This window comes from Gopherus evgoodei, chromosome 1, assembly GCF_007399415.2.
Source record: "Gopherus evgoodei ecotype Sinaloan lineage chromosome 1, rGopEvg1_v1.p, whole genome shotgun sequence".
NCBI classification, from domain to species: domain Eukaryota; kingdom Metazoa; phylum Chordata; order Testudines; family Testudinidae; genus Gopherus; species Gopherus evgoodei.
The window spans coordinates 101,130,867-101,149,841 of record NC_044322.1 but is presented as its reverse complement, the minus strand read 5'-3'; the positions used below and the strand labels follow the sequence as shown (position 1 = coordinate 101,149,841).

At 39.9% G+C, this 18,975-nt stretch overlaps 1 protein-coding gene across 1 annotated transcript in view; it reads right to left on the bottom strand.

Moving 5' to 3' along the window:
• The window catches only part of TPP2 (tripeptidyl peptidase 2), a 75,204-nt gene that overhangs the window by 37,821 nt on the left and 18,408 nt on the right, over positions 1-18,975 (bottom strand). Inside the window, 15 exon segments of the mRNA XM_030568117.1 lie at positions 3,218-3,318; positions 4,033-4,149; positions 5,110-5,264; positions 6,654-6,760; positions 7,458-7,534; positions 9,168-9,201; positions 9,203-9,321; positions 10,509-10,510; positions 12,904-12,978; positions 12,981-13,070; positions 14,517-14,570; positions 14,573-14,641; positions 14,816-14,888; positions 14,890-14,965; positions 16,662-16,761. Of these exon segments, the coding sequence (XP_030423977.1) occupies positions 3,218-3,318; positions 4,033-4,149; positions 5,110-5,264; positions 6,654-6,760; positions 7,458-7,534; positions 9,168-9,201; positions 9,203-9,321; positions 10,509-10,510; positions 12,904-12,978; positions 12,981-13,070; positions 14,517-14,570; positions 14,573-14,641; positions 14,816-14,888; positions 14,890-14,965; positions 16,662-16,761 (1,249 nt within the window).

Genomic DNA, 18,975 nt, shown 5'->3' with positions numbered 1-18,975 from the left:
GCGTAGTGAATGAGGCATGGTATTGCCGGAAGAGAAAGGATGGTTTTGGTTAAGACAGCTGAATCCTACTCTGGACATTGGACTATATCCTTGCCTCTGCCACAGAGTTCCTTGTGCAAGTCATTTAACCCATCTTTTCCACACACAATCATTAATTACATGTTCCTCATTTTCTGGGCACCCAACTTGAGACTCTGGGCTTTGCTATGCAGAAGAGCTGAGCACTCACAAATGCAATGAACTCAGTAGGAGCTGGTCTTGGAACACACAAATTGCAGTACTTTGAAAAAATCAGGTTCTAGAAGGTGTCAATTTGGGAACCCAAGGTGAGTGGATACTCCTGACCTTAATGTCTCTGTCCCTCAACTATCCATCTATAAAAAGGGGATCTCTCACAGGGGCACTAAAGATAATTCAGAATGTTTATGAAGCACTCAAATACTGGTCATGAGTGCCACAAAACATGAGGAAATTAATAATTCTGTCTTTAGATCAGAGTTTAAGAGTGTGTAGTAAATAAGGCACAGGGGACACACTGAATAATGAGAAAAAAATTAAACAGCTGCTCATTAAGTGAGCACCCCCCTGCTGCATACTGAATGAGTTTTGGGTCCTGTAGAAAAAAAATAATATGTGATGATATAATCAAAGACCATCTTAATGCATAAGCACAAACGGGTAGAATATTATGGTTGCTCTAGGCAACCTTAATTCTGGCATTTCCTAACTTTAGAGTGCTTTATCTTACAACTTTAGTTTCCTTTGAATAGCGTGTGTGTAATTTCCTAGATTTAAAAAAGCAAACAACCCCAGAAATTCCAGCATGTGGCATCACATTGAAACCCATATGGGTCATCAACAGGTTGGAACCAGAACACAGTCCTCTGCCACTTGAGCTAACTGAGTAACTGAGGGCTGGTCCACACTACGGGGGGGGGGGAATCGATCTTAGATACGCAACTTCAGCTACATGAATAATGTAGCTGAAGTCGAATATCTAAGATCGGATTACTCACCCATCCACACCGCGCGGGATCGATGTTCGCGGCTCTCCCTGTCGATTCCGGAACTCCGTTGGGGTTGATGGAGTTCCAGAATCGATATAAGCGCGCTCGGGGATCGATATATTGCGTCTAGATGAGACGCGATATATCGATCCCCAAGCGATCGATTTTAACCCGCCGATACAGCGGGTAGTCTGGACATAGCCTGACAGAAGTAGCAGGTTGTCATCTTCCATATAGACTAGCATTAGAGGAGGAGAGGACACTTTCCTGTCAGTAAATATTGTGAAATCTCCTAGCAGATGAAGAATCTTGGATTACATTCCTGGCTAAGAGGGGAAGTGCGCTCCAACAGGCACATGCCCTTCTTCCTGTTCCCCCCCAAGTTTGACTTGTTCTTCCTCTTTCCCATCCCCTCCAACAACCTGTCCCTGTCTTGTTCTTCCCTACCCTGGCTTCTGGTCCCAGTCCAGTCCTCCTTGCCTACTCATGCTGTCTCCACTCCTCAGGCTTCTCATTCTTATCACATTTTTTCTTGCCTAGCCAATTCTAGTCTCCGCACTGGGGATCCCATCTAAGTCCTGGTCTTCCCTTCACACCAAGTGTCCCCCGCTCCCAGTTATTCCCTCCTGATTCTTTGCCCTGTGTCTCTCTTCCCTCCCCACAGCCCTAATCATCCCAGTCCTCCCTATTTCACCCCGGTTCCTTGTCCTAATCAGTCACAGTTTCTCTCTCATCCACTTCACAACTCCTCATCAGATCTCCCCTCTCTTCCTTTGCCATTGGCCCCCTTCCCCCCCCCCCCCCCCCCGGTTCTCAGTTTTATTGTCCAGCCAGTCCCAATCTCTCCACCTCTCACCCAGCTCCTCATCCAATCTCAGTGGTTCTCCTCCAGCCCACCAACTGTTTCCCAGTTCCAGATTCCCTCCCCGACAATCTCTTACGCTTTCAGCACTAATCTTCTTGCTCAACTAGTTTGAGTCCCTAACCCTTTCGGGATCCTAGTAACAGTTTCTATTCCTCCTCCCGCCAGCCCCAGTCTCACCAGGATCCCTGTCCCTATCTACCCCTTTTCCTCTCCCCCAATTCAGTTCTAGTCCCTTTTGCATTTGAGTCAGGTGGCTTCCTCTTAATCCTCATTGGGACTCAGACAAGGAGTCCAGAAGAGGAGACTAGGACTGGCTGGACATGGCAAATGCGATTAGGATGAGAAGTCTTTCTGGGCACCATTAGGCAGGGTCACTGAACACAGGAGAGCCAGTATCCCTGCTCAGTTCCAGACTCCCGCCCTACACTGGCCTGAAGCAACCTGGAGCTGCCATTATAAAGAAAGTCCTAGCAAGTCCCTCTAACCCTGGGATGGAACATGCTCAGTTGCTGTGTGACACATGGGCAGTCTGGTCAGCACTAGAAACTCTGAGGTGCTGGAACATGCTCAGTGAGAACTGAATCTTCAGAGATTTTAGCTACTAAACCCTACAAAGGCTAAGCATGGGTTAATACATTTTTTTTCAAAGACTTGTAACTTGGCCAAATTTGGGTAGATTTTTTACAGGAACAGTAAAGGCTATCCCCAGCCAAATTTCAAGTTCTTGCTCCAAAGCACAATGGCACTACGGATTCCCAAACAAAAAAGTTTCCAGAGTGTTAAAAAACAAACAAATATACATTGCAGAACATGTTTTTTCACCTTGCCTTGTTCTTTGGAACAGCTGCACTGTTCAGGTTGATTTTTTTTAAGTCAGCTGAAGCAGAAAAAGGCTTGGACATTTTCAGTCCAAATGGTTACAGTTTGGAAAAAGCCTGGTATACACTGGGGCGGGGGAACGATCTAAGTTACGCAATTTCAGCTATGTGAATAACATAGCTGAAGTTGACGTACTTAGATCTACTCACCCCGGTGTTTTCACTTGGTGAGTCAGTTGCTGCCGTGCCCCCATCAACTCTGCCTGCGCCTCTCACGGTGGTGGAGTACAGGAGTCAACGGGAGAGCACTCCGGGGTCGATTTATCGCATCTAGATTAGATATGATAAATCGACCCCTGCTGGATCAATTGCTGCCTGCCGATCCAGCGGGTAGTACAGACATACCCAAAGGTATTCATTTTACTGTTAATTCATGTTTATTTTCAGAATTACTATTTTAATTACATGCTAAGTAACTTTGAAAAATTAGACAATTTTCAACAAAGTCCCCAGAACAGCAACTGTACCTGAGCGTTTGGACCCAGCTTTTCAGATTTATGCAAGGAGCAATATCTTCATATTTCAGTGTGGACTGAACATCAAAACGGACAATGCCTTCTGAAGCATGCTTAAAACAACAAACAAGGAAGTGTTTAACGGTTAAGTTGGTTCCCAGCTTTATTTATAAACACAGTACATATAAAAAATTCTAACCCATTACTGGCCTTTCGTCAGAATAGAATCATAGAAGTGTAGGAGTATAAGAGACCTCAATAGGACTTCTAGTCCAGCCCCCACACTCAAGGCAGGACTGAGTATTATCATTCTAGACTATTCCTACCTGGTGTTTATCTGAGCTCTTAAAAACTTCGAATGACGGAGATTCCACAACTTCCCATGGCAATTTATTCTAGTGCTTAATTACCCCGATAATTAGGAAGTTTGTCCGAATGTCCAACCTCAACTTTCCTTGCCGTAATTTAAGCCCCTTGCTACTTTAGGTATTTATATGTGAAAAAACTGCCTCCTAAACCACTATTTCCTGTAAATACTCAGAAGTTTAGTGGATGAACATTGCAAAAAAGATCAAATCATAAATGTGTTTCTCGGAAATGTTTTACATTTTTTATATACGCTTTGTGATCCAAGCTTTTTTTAACCATTCGTGATCAATACATTTCTGCGGGTTCCTGATCCTATTACTGTGCATTTAAGAAATATTAATCACTGACATATATCTTAGCTATATGTATAGTCTGAATCTTCTTCAAGGTGCAACTAACAATCTTTTCATAAAAGAATTTCTCAAACTGATCACAAACTAAAATATGAAAAAACTCACTATGTTTAACTGAGGAGTAGCACAAACTATGCCATGGAAGGAAATTGTGTAGTCAATGCTGACATCATTAAGGCTTGCCCACCAACGAGCAATACAAAATTCAATGGTTTTTCCACCCTGGGTAATAGAAAGGACAAAGGTTAGACACAGTCACACCCTCACCTTCCATTCTCCTTCCCCACCCACCCTAAAAATAAATTCACGAGAATAAAGGAATCTGCAAGCAGTTCAAAAGTACTCCAATTATGCCAGTAATCCAAAGTTTACATAGAATTGGCGAGGACACTATGCTTGTCCTGCAAATGCAAGACAATTCCAATAAATCACGTCTGATATCCTAGCTATGACCAAAAATGAACATAACGCTCCAGAGATAGGTGTAGCATTTTCTATATAAATAGGTTTTAAATAAAAACACATTTAAATAATACTACTTCTTTCTTTCCCAGCTTGCAGGAAAAACTGCTTGATTAGTTTATAGAAGAAGACGGAGAGGCTGCTGCCTATCTATATGTAGAATTCAGTGAGGGAAAGCTAAGATGAAGAAATGAACATTTAGTTTGGGAGCAGTGACTTCCACAGTCTTCACTCTCTCCTGTAAGAGTTCCATAATTTAGATACAGTTCTATGGCATTTTCAAAGAGGCTAAGGACTGAATGGACACAGAGCATGAGCCGTTGATATGATGTCCAGGTCATGGCTGAGGCATGTGGCAACAGGAGGAATCTTGCATTATTACTGTCTCTACTGTGCCTGTTCTTCAAACAAACTGATTTTGGATAACCAATCTGGCTTCCTTAATACACATTAAATTAATCCTGCAACTGAAAACACCAAATTCACTTATGTTCAGTTTTAATATCAAAATGATAAAATATGGCGTAACTAAGATGACTAGTGAAAGAATGGAAATACAGAGCATTAATTTTAAACTAATTCAATATAATAATTCCAACTGAATCCAGGCCCTGCTATATCATGCTGCTTTGAGTTCTCTGAATAACACCTCAACAAAACCAATTTTCTTTCACAATTTACTGTTAATTTTTGTACATATTGATATTCAAATTCACTTACTAAGACAGGAAACGCTTCAGTAACTGATCCTTTTTCTGGTAAGGATGAGAATTTATAGAACTCATGGCTTCTGTATGCTTTTTGTTTCACTAGTTGAACCGCATGAAGAACAAACTTGGCAGTCACATCAGTTGAGCAAGAACATACTGTAACTTCTAGATTAAAGAAAACACTTTTTCAAAACAGAGCTTAATTTCAGTAGCCAAAAAAGCTAATAAGAATGGAAAATGTTTAGAGAAAATTTTTTTTAGCCTGACAAGAAAATTAGACTCCAAATTTTTTTTTAAAAAACAGCTATTATTCAGCACACAAGTGCCTATGGATATGACTACACTGGAATAAAAGATGTGTAGCATGGTTGGCCCAGGTCAGCAGACTCAGGCTGGAAAGTCTAGAAACAAAACTATCACAGCCATTTTATTCATGTGTCATATTCCTCTGTATGCTGCCTACCTCTTACTCAAGCTATTCTGTAGTTAGTTAGAAATGAGGCAGGAAATTCAAAAAGAAAGTTTTTCAATGGCATTTTTTTGATCATTGTTCAAAATATGAACAACATGGACCAAGATTTGGCTGACAGCCAAGAAACACCGAGGAGGAGGAGGAGGAGGAGGAGTGAAAGCTGCTCAAGCGACCAAGAGAAACTACACAGACCTTGCATCTGCAGGACAGCAAAACCAGCTGAGGGCTGCAGAAGCTGAAAACACAGACGAGACAATAAGAGTAGGAGCCAGCCAGGCATCCACGAAGCTAAGATGTTTTGGGAAAGGGAAAGAGACCATAGCAAGCATGTTTGGACTGGGACAACGAGCACCAGGAACAGAGGGCTCTGGACGAAACCCCCCAAAGCAGCCCAGGACTTAAAACCCTCCTAAGAGTTGGAGCAATTTGGAGAACGCAGCAGATTCTTGGATGCCCTGGGCCCAGGACAGCACTCCCGTCCGCCTTCCCCTTCTTTTCTTCTGACATTACACCCAGACCTGGCCAAGTCTGGGTAGTGCGTGTGTGAGTATGAAAGTGGGTTGGGGCATTAACACTTTCATTATTCCCCTGAGTGAGGCGGGAATGGTCCCAGCACACTCTGCTGTTATTTTATTTTATCAATAAAGCTTTAAAATTCGTCTCCTCCCAAAAAAGATCTGTGGTCCCAGACTTATCAACTGTGGCCCAGGCAAACTGGTAATAAAAATCTGTCACACTGGCATATTCCCTTTAACATCACGTTCCTACATGGTTTTAAGCCAGACAAAACAGGGTCAATTATACTATTACACATACATAATTTCCATCAGTGATGCAATGATTATTTAGTAATTTTTTCTTGTAGTGTCACAAACCCAACCAGAATTAGAGTTCCAATGTGCTAGACACTAAAAAGACAAACTCCCTCCCAGCCCTGCAAAACAAAACAAACACCATTTCACAAATAATTTGTTGATCTAATCCTCAAGTCTTACTCATAATACCCCCATTGAAATCTGAGAGTACTGCCTGTTTGAAAGATATGATTTTTAGATAAATTTGTATTTTTAAATTTTCCTTACCAGCCCATGTAGCTCCTTGAGGAACTTCAATGAAGTGTCTTCGGATTTGACCAGGCTTAAAATGCACATCAGTATATGAAAGATCATAGTGTGAAGATTCATCTATTCTGTGAATATAATTTTAAAGTTTAATAACTTTAAAACTGAATAATCTTTTTAGAAATAAAAACTGCAGCTAGTGAGTTTAAAATCCCCATGGCTCAAATACAGATAGGACCATGGGACATTTGTCACTTTGGATCATGATGCCCCTTGCTTGCACACCTGCTTATTCCCAAGGGAACCTGTGTTCCATAACAATGTGCTTCACTATTATTGCATGAAAAGTACATCTTTATGACCCGAGTCTCTTCAGAGCTGATCAGCACTAGTTATAGTATTTCATGATGGCTAGTCTTTGTCAGACATGAGCTCATCCCATTTCTAACAGGAGCTAGACACATCATGTTAACAGGCAACATTGGCTTTAGGATTTTGGTGACTCATGGTGTTCCATCAATACATTATAAATCAGCTTGAGACTCATCAGTACCCAGTCTTTATGCACTACCACTGAATGAGGACAATGGCATTACATTTACATTAACTCAGCTTCTCCCTCTGTGGCCATCTCTGTATTCAGGATGGGGCCAATCTGCACTATTCCTTCTGGCAGAGGATTTATATTGACTTGGATATTGAAACACCTGAAACCAGAACTGCCTGAAAGACCCAAGAAAGCAACTAGGACAATACATCATACTCAGGTATTTATGTAGCCATGCACGGGAGTAAAAAATAAAAAAAAAGTAAATGTTCACTGACCTTGCTGGTATAATAAGAGTTATTGGAACTCTGAACAAAGGGCCTGCATTAGGCGCTGCTATATCATAACCACACACCTGACAAATTAATCAAGATGTTATTTAAGTAGTTACACAGCATCATGTTCTAAAGCAATTTAAAAATGATGTAATATGACCTGAGTGAGCGTCTATAGATTGGCTGTGGAGTATTTTGATTCTATATCATAATTGCTCAATGAACTTAGAGGGGCAACAAGTTGAAGAGGATTTAATCACTGTCACATGAGAAAAACATTTAAGTAGCACCAGTTTAAGAATTAATACTTTTTTTTAAAAATTCAACTTTTAAAAATGTTTTTAACTAGTAGGTTCAGACTCCCATAATTGTTCATAGGTTTCTGCACTGACACAATCACATATGACAAGTTTAGTTACTTAGTTAAGTAGGGACTAATTGCAGTTTAGACCTCTTCCTACACCGCTGTCTGTGTTCACTCTCAGTCTGCACCCTCCAAAACTTACATGTCCATTATTGCTCTCCACATCTTTATTTTTTGTGACACAATTCATCAACATTGCTTAAGTCCCAGTCTTAAATATCAGCGTGACTGAAACCATACTACCTCCAGACCCTTTGACAAATTTCCTCACTGCTACTGCAGTGCAATCAGAGATTTTAGGTTTTTTTTATAATTGTTCTAAAAACCTGAAATGTTTTCTTTCTAACAAGGAAAGTTATTTTTGTTGTTGCATCAACATTTGAGGATTCTAGCTGCAATGCAGTGGAGAACTTTTAGTGCTATTCTAAGTTTTGGACTCTTTTGGGGGATATTAAACTATTTTTAAACGGATCAATGGGACAAAAATGAAGGAGAGAACAGAGAAGACAAGAGAATAGCAGAACATCTAAATTGAAAACAGCCTCCCCATTTAATTCAATAAAACACACTTTGAACTCTAATCTTCACTATCCTTCTCCACATACAGTGAAGTATTAGCCACACAGGGCACTTCTACATTGGAATAAAAAAACTTGAGGCATGGCCACAGCTGGCCCAGATCAGCTAACTTGGGCTCTAGCTGTGGGGTTAAATATTGCTGTGCAGACATTTGTGCTGGGCACACTCTGGGATCCCTTATGCCCCCAGAACATCTACACAACAATTTCACAGCCCTGCAGCCTGAGTCCATGAGCCTGAGTCAGCTAACCAGACCAGCTGCAGGTTTTTATTTGCTGTGTAGGCATACCCACAGAGGTTCAGATATTTCAAGAAGAGATAAAAATGCTTAATTTTATTTAAAAAATCTAAGAAAAAACATTTAAGTTATAAATATTTAGAGTTAAGACACACTGAACAGCTATAGTAAGTCTCTTGTAACAAATTACAAGAGCTAACTGGAAAAATGATCTGAAATGTTAAAAAAAATCTACACTTACTAGTCTGCCAAAAATGTAATTGCTTTGTGTCAATATTACAAAATTTTGCAGAAATAGGGGGTAAGGTAAAGAACATGGTTTACTTTTTTCTTACATAAAACCACAAGTTTTTCCTGTTTTAAATAAATTAATTGTGCAATAGCATTTGCTACCCAGTACAGGAAAAGTAAAATAAATTAAATGCTTTGGATGCTATAATCTACTAGAAAAATGATTCTAAAAGTTAAATGAAAATGACCACAGAAAGAGAGATAGCAAATACTTTGTTTATAAATGGCAGTACTTTCATACCTCTGTGTAATGTAGTCCTCTCTCAGACCACGTGGTCCACACGTACATTTATATGCCGACACTGGTTCATGAGCTCTAAATGACTGGGACACTGAACCCACGCTGCGTTTGAAGTTAAAGCTAAATGAAGCTGAAGAGATTCTTTTGGTGTTTTCTGAAAACAAGATGTATTTTTAAACTTTTATTACAATAATCCAAACAAATGTTTAGGTGCCACTGTAACAAAAAAATAAATATCCCCACTAATGTATACATGCCCTATTACCAGGTGGGAAACCACTCCTTGAAACCTTAAGGAAGCTGCTTTTATTGTAGAAGTGCCACTGAACAGATCTTTCAAACACAAAAAACATGTTTTTACTTGATAATGGGATGCACTCCCTCAGACAAAAATGGTTACCATTTCTCTTGGATAGGCAGCACCATCACCATGAATGAATTCTGGTGCTCTAAGCTGGAAACTCTTCCTTCCTACCCACCCTCAATGAAATTCTCATAACCATTAAGTAAATAGTGACAATTTTTTTTAAATGACCTCCACCCGTGATCATCTGAGGCTATGTCTATATTTGGAGCTGGGGCGGTGATATCCAGCTCTTGCTGAGCTAGCATGCAAACAGTAATAGTGTAGCCGAAGAAGCAATGGCAGCACAGGCTTCATCACCCCAATTACATACCCATGGGGACCAGTCAGGTTTGTACTTGGCACAGCTAGCCCCATGCCACCACTGCCCATGCTACTATGACTCCACTATTTTTAGCATGCTACCTCGATGAGAGCTAGTGCAAATCTGTCTACTCAAGCTGGGACTGACACCCCTAGCGCCCTGGGCAGACCTAGCCTAAACGCAGAAATAGGAGTTTTCCTTCCCCATTCCTCTTTTTCAGGTCCACCACTGCAGAGCAAAATCAATGCATTCAAAATGCTGTGACATCAGATCTAACATAACTAAGGCTAAGATTGTCACACTTTTTAAGTAAAAGTCAGAGAGGTCACAGGCAATTAAGAAAAATTCATGAAAGTCCATGACCTATTCGTGACTTTTACTAAAAATATGTATGACAAAATGGGGAGTTCCTAGGGCATCCCCCTGTACCTGCTGTGGCTGAAGCTCAGAGTCCCTAGCCACCACAGGTGGCAGGGGGACCCTGCAGCTCCCAGGCTCATGGGCTCAAGTCACAGAGGTCTCTGGAAGTCACGGATTCTGTGACAAAAAATCACAGCCCTAAACATAACTGTATCAGAACTAAAAGATCAAAGTAACAGAACTATTCAATATTTAAGAATTGTACTATATCCAAATTTGTATGAAATAAGTTTTGAAAACATTGATACTCAACTTCTGAAAGGAACACTTCCAGTGACAGGTTTCAAACAGGACCTTCAGCAATTACAGAACAATGAGGAAGAAGAACGCTTCCTTCTAATCACTACTAGATGCAACATGTTGAGCATTATCGTAGAAATCTGCCAAATTAAAAATATTGGCTTTTATTTGTTAACTGTGGTTTATATCTATATCTTGGAAACAGTCCTGTATGAAGCAGAGAAGGATAAAATAAGAAGTCCCAATGGTAAACATTCTGCCACGGCTTGGCAAGCCAGTCCCTCTTTGGATGCAGTTATCTATGCTCCAGAATCTAGAGGCTTGACTATTGTAGAAAAGTTACATGAGGTTTATCTAAATTAAATGTTAAAGCTTGTATTGGTGAATTGCTTAATTTGGTTTAGTTTAATTCAGTAAGGGTTAAACTGGTTTTCATAGATTTAATTCCTCTGTAAATCATCTAGTCCCCACCTCCCTGCAAAACAGACCTCAGGACTTCCCTGAATTCATTTCAGTCATGAAGCAGAAAAACCTCCAAACCTGATTAAAAGTTGCCAGTGATTGACTTGATCCACTCCTCGATGGAGTTGTTTTCAATTGCACTGCCACCTTGGCTCTGCCCCCCAGCCAGGGTGGCAAGGCTCAGGCTTGGTCCCTCCTCCTGCGATGGTTGTAGTAACTTTTGTTGTCAGAAAGAGGGTCGCAGTGCAATGAAGTCTGAGAACCCCTGCTAATCAATCGTTCTCATGGCTTTTCTCTGAACACCGCTCCAATTTTTTCAGCATCTTTCTTGAAGTATATATGTGACAGAACTGGAGACAGTGTTCCAACAGCAGTCACACTACTGCCGAAATAAGCAAGGCAACAATCCCTTCCCTACTCCTAGTCAATATTCCCATCTATATATCCAGGATTGCCTTAGCACTTTTCATCAGCTCATGCTCAGCTGATTACTTACTGTGACCACCAAGTCTCTCTCAGAGTCACTGCTTCGCAGGACGGAGTCCCCTCACCCTGTAAATATAGTCTATATTTCTTGTTCCTAAATATATGACCTTACATTTGGCCACATTAAAAAGCATATCAACTGCCCAGTTTACCAAGCAATTCAGAATGCTTTGTATAAGTGACCCATCCTCCCTCATTATTTACCATCCCCCAGTCTTCTAGAGGAGAGCCTCCCCTTGTGAGAGTCAGGCAACAAAATATACAGATAAATAGTAAGAAATCTGAAAGCAGCTCAAAGTGTGGCAGTAACATACAGGACTCTTGAGCGTACAGCCAGACAACTTGTACCAAATTTAAGGGAGGCAACTGTTCCAGGTATAAATGCCCAACAGAACCAAATTCAAAACAGGTGTGCTTTATTCTGGGAAACCAATTTTAAAAGGCACCCAAATGAGCCAATCAAGGTGATTTAGTAAGTGTTTTCCTTCTAGTTTCAAGGGTAATTTACAAAGTAAAAAAGAGCAAAGCTTCTTTAGAGATTAAACAGAGGCACATTAGCAGACTGAATATATTTACTCTTACAAAAGCCACGTCTCAGGATATAAAACTACACTCTGTAAAACAAATTACGTACTGATATGAACTACTCCCCCTAAAACAAAGAAGACACTTGGCTTGACACAACTGAGAGATGAAGAAGGGCACAAGATATATACCTCCTGCATCCAGACATCAAAAGATCCAAGTATTGAATAGTGATTTAAGTGCACTATGGCACACACAAATACTAAAATCCAAGGCTACCCTAATTTAACTATACACAAGTGTTAAGAGAAAAGCCTAAAAATCTGATTAAAAACTTTTTTAAAAGAATTTCTGCAACTACTGATCACAGAAAAGACTGATGGAAGTCAAGTCCTTTATATATAACTTCGACCCTGAAAGTTTATGGCCACAAGAGGCTATGTCCAGGAATTAGTTATTTCTCAACTAAGTGCTTTCACCTTTGAAAAAGTATACATTCCCATAGAGGGCTACTTAAAATGCAAAAACTGAAGTTTTAAATTCACACAGATTGTTCAAGTTGGAGGAAATTTTAAAACGGTTTGAGTATTTTCTCCATGTTCATTTAAAACATTTGGTATATTTCATTTCAAAATTCTCCAAAACAGAGAAGACACACTAGAGTTAAAAACATGAAGAAACTGTGAAAAAGCAGAAACTAAAACAAGGGTTTAGAATGGAAAAGCCACCTTGATTCAAACTATTAAAACTATAATTAAGAGTAGCAGCTTTTTTTATAATACAGATACTGACATAACTCACTACACCATTTTTTTTCATTTAAACATATAGTATTGTTTCCATGTGTTACCTAATATTGTGTTCTTTAAACCTAAGTCCTCATCAAATTTACACAACATTCCTAAACATGTTTATATAATCAGCTTCTTCCCTACCTGTATTCTCAGGAAAAACAGGTTCTATGCCAACCCCTCGGTCAGAAGGTGCAGCTATCTGGACAGGATCTCTGAGTAGATTCCACGGTTGTTTCCACGGTATACAGTAAAACCTACGTTACTTTTGAATGATGAATTTTGAATGAGGTAGTCATAGGCTTTATCACCTATTGAGAAAAGACAGTGTTCCAATATACTCATGTAACCCTAAAGTAGTCACAACAGAAAATACCCAACTTCTAGATGAGTTTCTAGAAAGCATAAACACTAATGTAGGGGAACACAAGGGCTTGGCATTTGAATCGCAATGGTTATACCTTATCTCCTGTGCCAGCAGACATTGTGAGTACTGCAGTGTTCTAAAACAGCCTGCAGCGGCTATGCACAACATTGCAAGAGGGAGCTGCATTCAAGATGCCTTGATGAGGTGTCATGGCTGGAGGTTGGGCATATTACATAGAACAGAGGAAAAAGAATTCACCTTCTCCAATGAGGAAAAAATAGTCTAAAAATGTGGGGCAAAATTTAAGAAGTATCATTTTCAAAAGTGCTTAGGAGCTTAACTTTCAGTGATTTCCAGTAAGACTTAGAAGCATAAATATAACCATTAGGACTCTCATGCTGATCCCCTGTGTTGCACTACCATTAGTCCCCTATGCTTTGTGAAACACCATATGCTATGCTTAGGAACCCAGGTTTTGCTGAAAGCCAATTACTCTGGTATATTGAAAATGCTCCCTGTAATTAGTTTTCAGGTAGGCACTATTGCAGGGATTGGCAGCCTTTAGCACCTGGCGGGCCAGGCCAGTTTGTTTACCTGCCGCGTCTGGCAGGTTCGGCCGATCGCGGCTCCCACTGGCCGTGGTTCGCCACACCAGGCCAAAGGGGAAGGCGGGAAGTGGTGTGGGCCAAGGGATGTGTTGGCTGCCACTTCCTGCCACCCCCTTTGGCCTGGAGTGGCGAACCACGGCCAGGTGGGAGCTGCGATCAGCCAAACCTGCTGTATGCGGCAGGTAAACAACTGGCCCAGCCCGCCAGGGTGCTTACCCTGGCAAGCCGCCTGCCAAAGGCTGCCAATCCCTGCACTACAGTAAATATAGATGGTGTTATGGACACTGCAGTTCACTACTGTTTTAGTATATTTCGTGTGTGTGTGTGTGTGTTTTATTTGCCATTTAAAACAAATATTGGTGAACTGGACTCCAATGAAACTCCTTGCTAGGAAAAACAAACGAAAGAAAAACAACATGAAAGCGAAGAACCAGGAAGCAGCAGATTCAGTATAAACCCACAAGCTAATGTTAGGATGAAACAGTGATATTTTCATTCATGCTTTTGTTATCATACCTAATGAAGTTCATTCTACTTAACTATTCAGGATTACTTTGTGTATTTAACAGCTATCTGAGTTTATAATCTGTTTTACTGTAAGAACTTCTTTAGAGCCAGGTTCCTATTTGTGTGGGTTATTGCCACAGCAAGATAAAAAGCGCTTCAGAAAGAAACTGATTATAATTGACTTGTGTAGCACTTGCAACTACTTAAATGACCAGATTTCACAGATGACAAAATTCCTTTAAAGTTGACAATTTGCATAATTTTTGCATCTATGCTGTTAAGTACCTGAATAATACCATGTCCTTGTGCAAACACTTCAATAGTTTCAGCTTCACTGCAGTATTTTCTAAAGCTCTTCTGACAGAATGAACAGTGTAATGAACATCATTAGCTTTGAGTCCTGAATTACAGTGTTATTGAGAAAATATTAAAGAACATGAAGATTTAACATTATTAACTCTTATTAAATGTAAGACATAAGTAGGTTCAGTAATATGGATTTCAATTTATAAAACTGTGCATTAATGAACAAAGACAAAAATGTATCTCTAAACGAAGAGACAATATTCATTACCTGACAGGACTAAAGCAATGCCTCCACATGCATTAGGTGAAGACATAGATGTGCCATTCATGAGCTGCGTTCCCTCGTAAAGTCCAGTTAGGAACAGAAGCAATAGCTCCTCCTGGCGCACTGATACTCACTCCAAGGGCTCCATCGGTACTGAAAAGTTATAATATAATTACTGAAATCCAATATTTGTTTATACAACCAACAATTTCATATTAAAGCTGATTTAATCATACAAGTTTTCAGTGTTCATCTGCATTCTCTAACGCAACTGTACAGGTACTACCAAATTCAAAAGTGATTTTGACATTAAACCTTTTTTTTTTTTTTTAGCATTTTCATACTATTCAGTCATGACTTGACTATAAAAAACTTCACTTAGGAGAAAATAAATATTAACCCCTAAAGCATTGAATTTTTGGAACTGGTAGAACAGATGATTTCTATATATCTATCAAAGACTCCAGTTTGTCAAAAGGAACAAATTTCCTAACCAACAGTTAGATATCCAGTATTGTATTTCAAGTTATTTAGATGCCTAATCTGTTAGGTACTCAAGTATGACGGTCAAGCACATGACAATGTACTTACCCCTGATTTTTTCCTACAAAAATGGTAATAGTGAGGGAGGCAGAAAGGGATGCAAAACTAAAAATATTTAAATTTCTGGTTTGTGGTCACTCCCACCACTTTAAAGTTTAAAGGCAATGTCCTGAACTGAAGGACAGCAGAGACGCCTAGGGTGACTTTAAGATGGTTCTGGACTGTTTCGGGGACTGGAGAGACCTCTGGCACAATCCAGACAGCCCTGGGGCCTATCTTAAGGCCTTGTCTATGCTACAAAGTTAAGTAATTACCACCTGTCAGTGGTGCGCGTCCTGACCAGAAAACTCTTCCACCAACTTAACTGTCAGAGATATTGTAGGTGGGATGGGGCTCCTGCTGTGAACCTCCAGGCTCAAACCACTGAGCTATCCCTCCTCCAAAGCTGAAATTCAAGTTGCAGTTCTCACTGTCCCCAAATGAGAGGAAAAGGATTACCAATTCTTTAATCTAAACCTCCACATTGTTCCCTCTTCAATGGTAAGCTTGCCTGCAGAAATCTGAGTTGTATGAGATGCAATATGTCTAATCATTAGCCAAGGAAAAGGAAGAAAGTAGAGGCCTAATATTTTGCTGTTTGCAAGAACACACTTTCTTTAGATCTTTGAGGTCATACTTATACTCATAAAAGCAAACTATTTTTGCTTTGCAATTCACCTTTAATGGCCTATGCAAAACCCTCAGACAGGTTTTGCATGTTGAGCGATGTGATCAGTGCCAACACAAACTAAGCATCAATCTCTCTTGTAGATCCCTTTTGCTCACTCTCCAAGCAGCATTCAAAGTTACTGGAAAGCTGCAACTACACCCAAAACTAACAAACAGAAGCCTGAGATAAACTCCAGAAAAGGCCAAACAGAATCTTCCTCATAGTAGTGTTTGTTAACTTCAACAGCTTTTTAGCAGTATTAACATTTTTCTTTAAGGAGGCAATAGATGACAACCACAGATAGATACAGAGCAAACTTCACTAACCACAGGAACAAGGAATGAATAATGGAGAGCACTAGTATTCTACATTTCCCTGAAGCATACCGTGAATGCTTTGTGAAAAGACAATTTCAAGTGCTGCAACATCTTAAGTATCAAGAGCCACAGGAGTTTGATATCTAAGAATGGGAGTTCATCCAAATGCTTCTTCTCATTGACAAGTCACACTTCTTTGCTACTGTCTTCTGACAAACTTTGATTCTACAATAAAATCAGCCATGCAGCCGTGTGAACTTGTGGATTACACATAACCTACCTAGGACCTCTCGATGACCAAGTATACTGATTCGCTGGTAGTTTCTCTCTCAAAGAATATTCGGCAACCATCATATCAGGTGATACATATGCACCAACACCTATAAAGATTTCAGTATTCTCAACTTTAGAATAATGCAAGATCTTAAAGACAACCTTGTCTGTAGCCTATGGCATACACAAAAATAACTTTAAATAAGCAGCATGTATATTTAACTGTTCTGGGGTGGAAACAATTACATTTTTAGAAACACTGTAAGCTTCAGCTAGCATAAAGTTGATATTGACAGATATTGAGAAATAGTTAAGTTTTTCCCTCAATAAAGTTTTGTACTTTAGAGAGTAAATTTGAAGGCCAAGCAGGTATTGTATATAGTAGCAACTGTGATATATTCTGTGCCTATTTCAGTCTATACCCTGTCATTATAAAATACTATTTAACTTGTAATGTGAAAATACGCACGCGAGCGCACGCACACACAGTAGAACCCCATTTATCTGACCCACCCTTAACCGGCTCTCCACATTTACCAAAACAACCAGGACTCCAGGGCCAGAAATAGGAGATCTTTCCTGCAGCCAAGAGATGGTGCTGCAACATCAACTTTTCACATTCTCTGGTTCATCTGGAGTTTTTACTATCTGATCTGGCCCCCAGTCCCAATTAGATCGGATAAACGGGGTTCTTCTGTGTATTTTATACTTTAAAACACATTTATTCAAGTGCAATAGTACACATTCACTTTCCAAGTCTTAATTGTCTCAGATGATAAATTCCAATGGTCTTGGAGAAAACAGAATCTTGACAAGACAAACATGTGCAAAGTAAAGCCTGTAAGGTTTCAAAAGTCACAGGCCATAGTAAAATGAGACATGAGAACGAGTGGTACGGAAACAATTTACAATGTCAGTTACAGCACAACTATACAAATTAACTATGCAGAGTTCCTCATTTAAGCAAGCACCCTAAATTCATCTAGTTGGAATTTGCACTCTGGCCCATGTCTGTCCTATAGCCAACGCTTTAGAAAAAAAGATTTCCCAGGAATACCAAGATTTACATGTGGAGGATTTAGTCACACTGATGTTCACAATTTCCTTTACTATAATGGATAAACAAATTATTTTCAACCTGCGATAATCAAAATACTCAAAAAAAAATCCATGAGGTCAGGGCTTGTCTTCACTGCAACAGCCACGAGTTACTACACTTGAGCTACTTCATTTGACCTAGACTTAAGTTAGCCTACCCTGAATGAGAGCAGGCACACTGCAAAACACTTGAGCAAAAGAGCTGTAGTGCCATAGTGTAATCTTCCCATATCGAATGGAAGGGATTCTCAATCAATGTTGTAAAGTCATCTCTCTGAAAAGCGAGAGAGATTGAATGCATAATTCTGCCATTGACCAACCTGTGTCTACACCAAGGGGTTAGACTGACCTAAGTACAGCACCCAGGATGTGAATGTTTTCATAGATCTGAGCAACATAGCTAAGTAAATCTAATGTTTAAGTGTAGATCTGGCCTTAGTCTACATTACTAAGTTTTGCCGGCACAGATATATCAGTATATCCCCAGCGTAAACATAACTACGCTGACAGAAGGGTGCCTTTGGTCAGAATAGCTAACGTCATTCAGGAAGATGATTTATTTATGCCAGCACAACTTTATGTGTCGGCTTATGCTGCATCTCCACAGGGGGTCTGCTGGCATTGCTGTGTAGTGGACCAGAGAAGCCTGAACTCATGGAAAGCAACACTCAAGATTCAACCCATATCAACGATGAGCAACCAGCTTGATTTAAAGAACCATTAAACCTGAGCTAGAGAGGTGTGTGTGTGTGTGAATGGAAAATGAGTTGCAGCAACACCTGAGTTATCTCTCAGGCTAACACTGCAGCACAGACAAGCCCAAAAAAAATAAATTATTCCCATTATGGCTGAAGGGCCAACTAAACCTCTCTATGTTCTCTCAAGGAGAGAGTGAGTCACATGTAGACCTCTGAACAGAACCCACAAGTTCAACTCCAGACTCCTGATCTAATTATTAGACATGCTAACTTGTCTCTTTAAGGAAAAAAAAATGTTTAGTGATAATTCATTAATGATCTTAAAATGTGTTATTCCTTTAAGGATGATGTTTTCAGTATCTTCATTGACTATCAGTTTATCAGATGTATCACTGCCAACAAGAATAAGTTCTGATTCCAAGAATACCTTTTGACAGATGTAACATTGTAGTTGGATGGATTCCCCCCCTCCAAGAATATCTCTGGACAAATGCCAAATTTTAGATCCAAGTTACAAACCTGGGA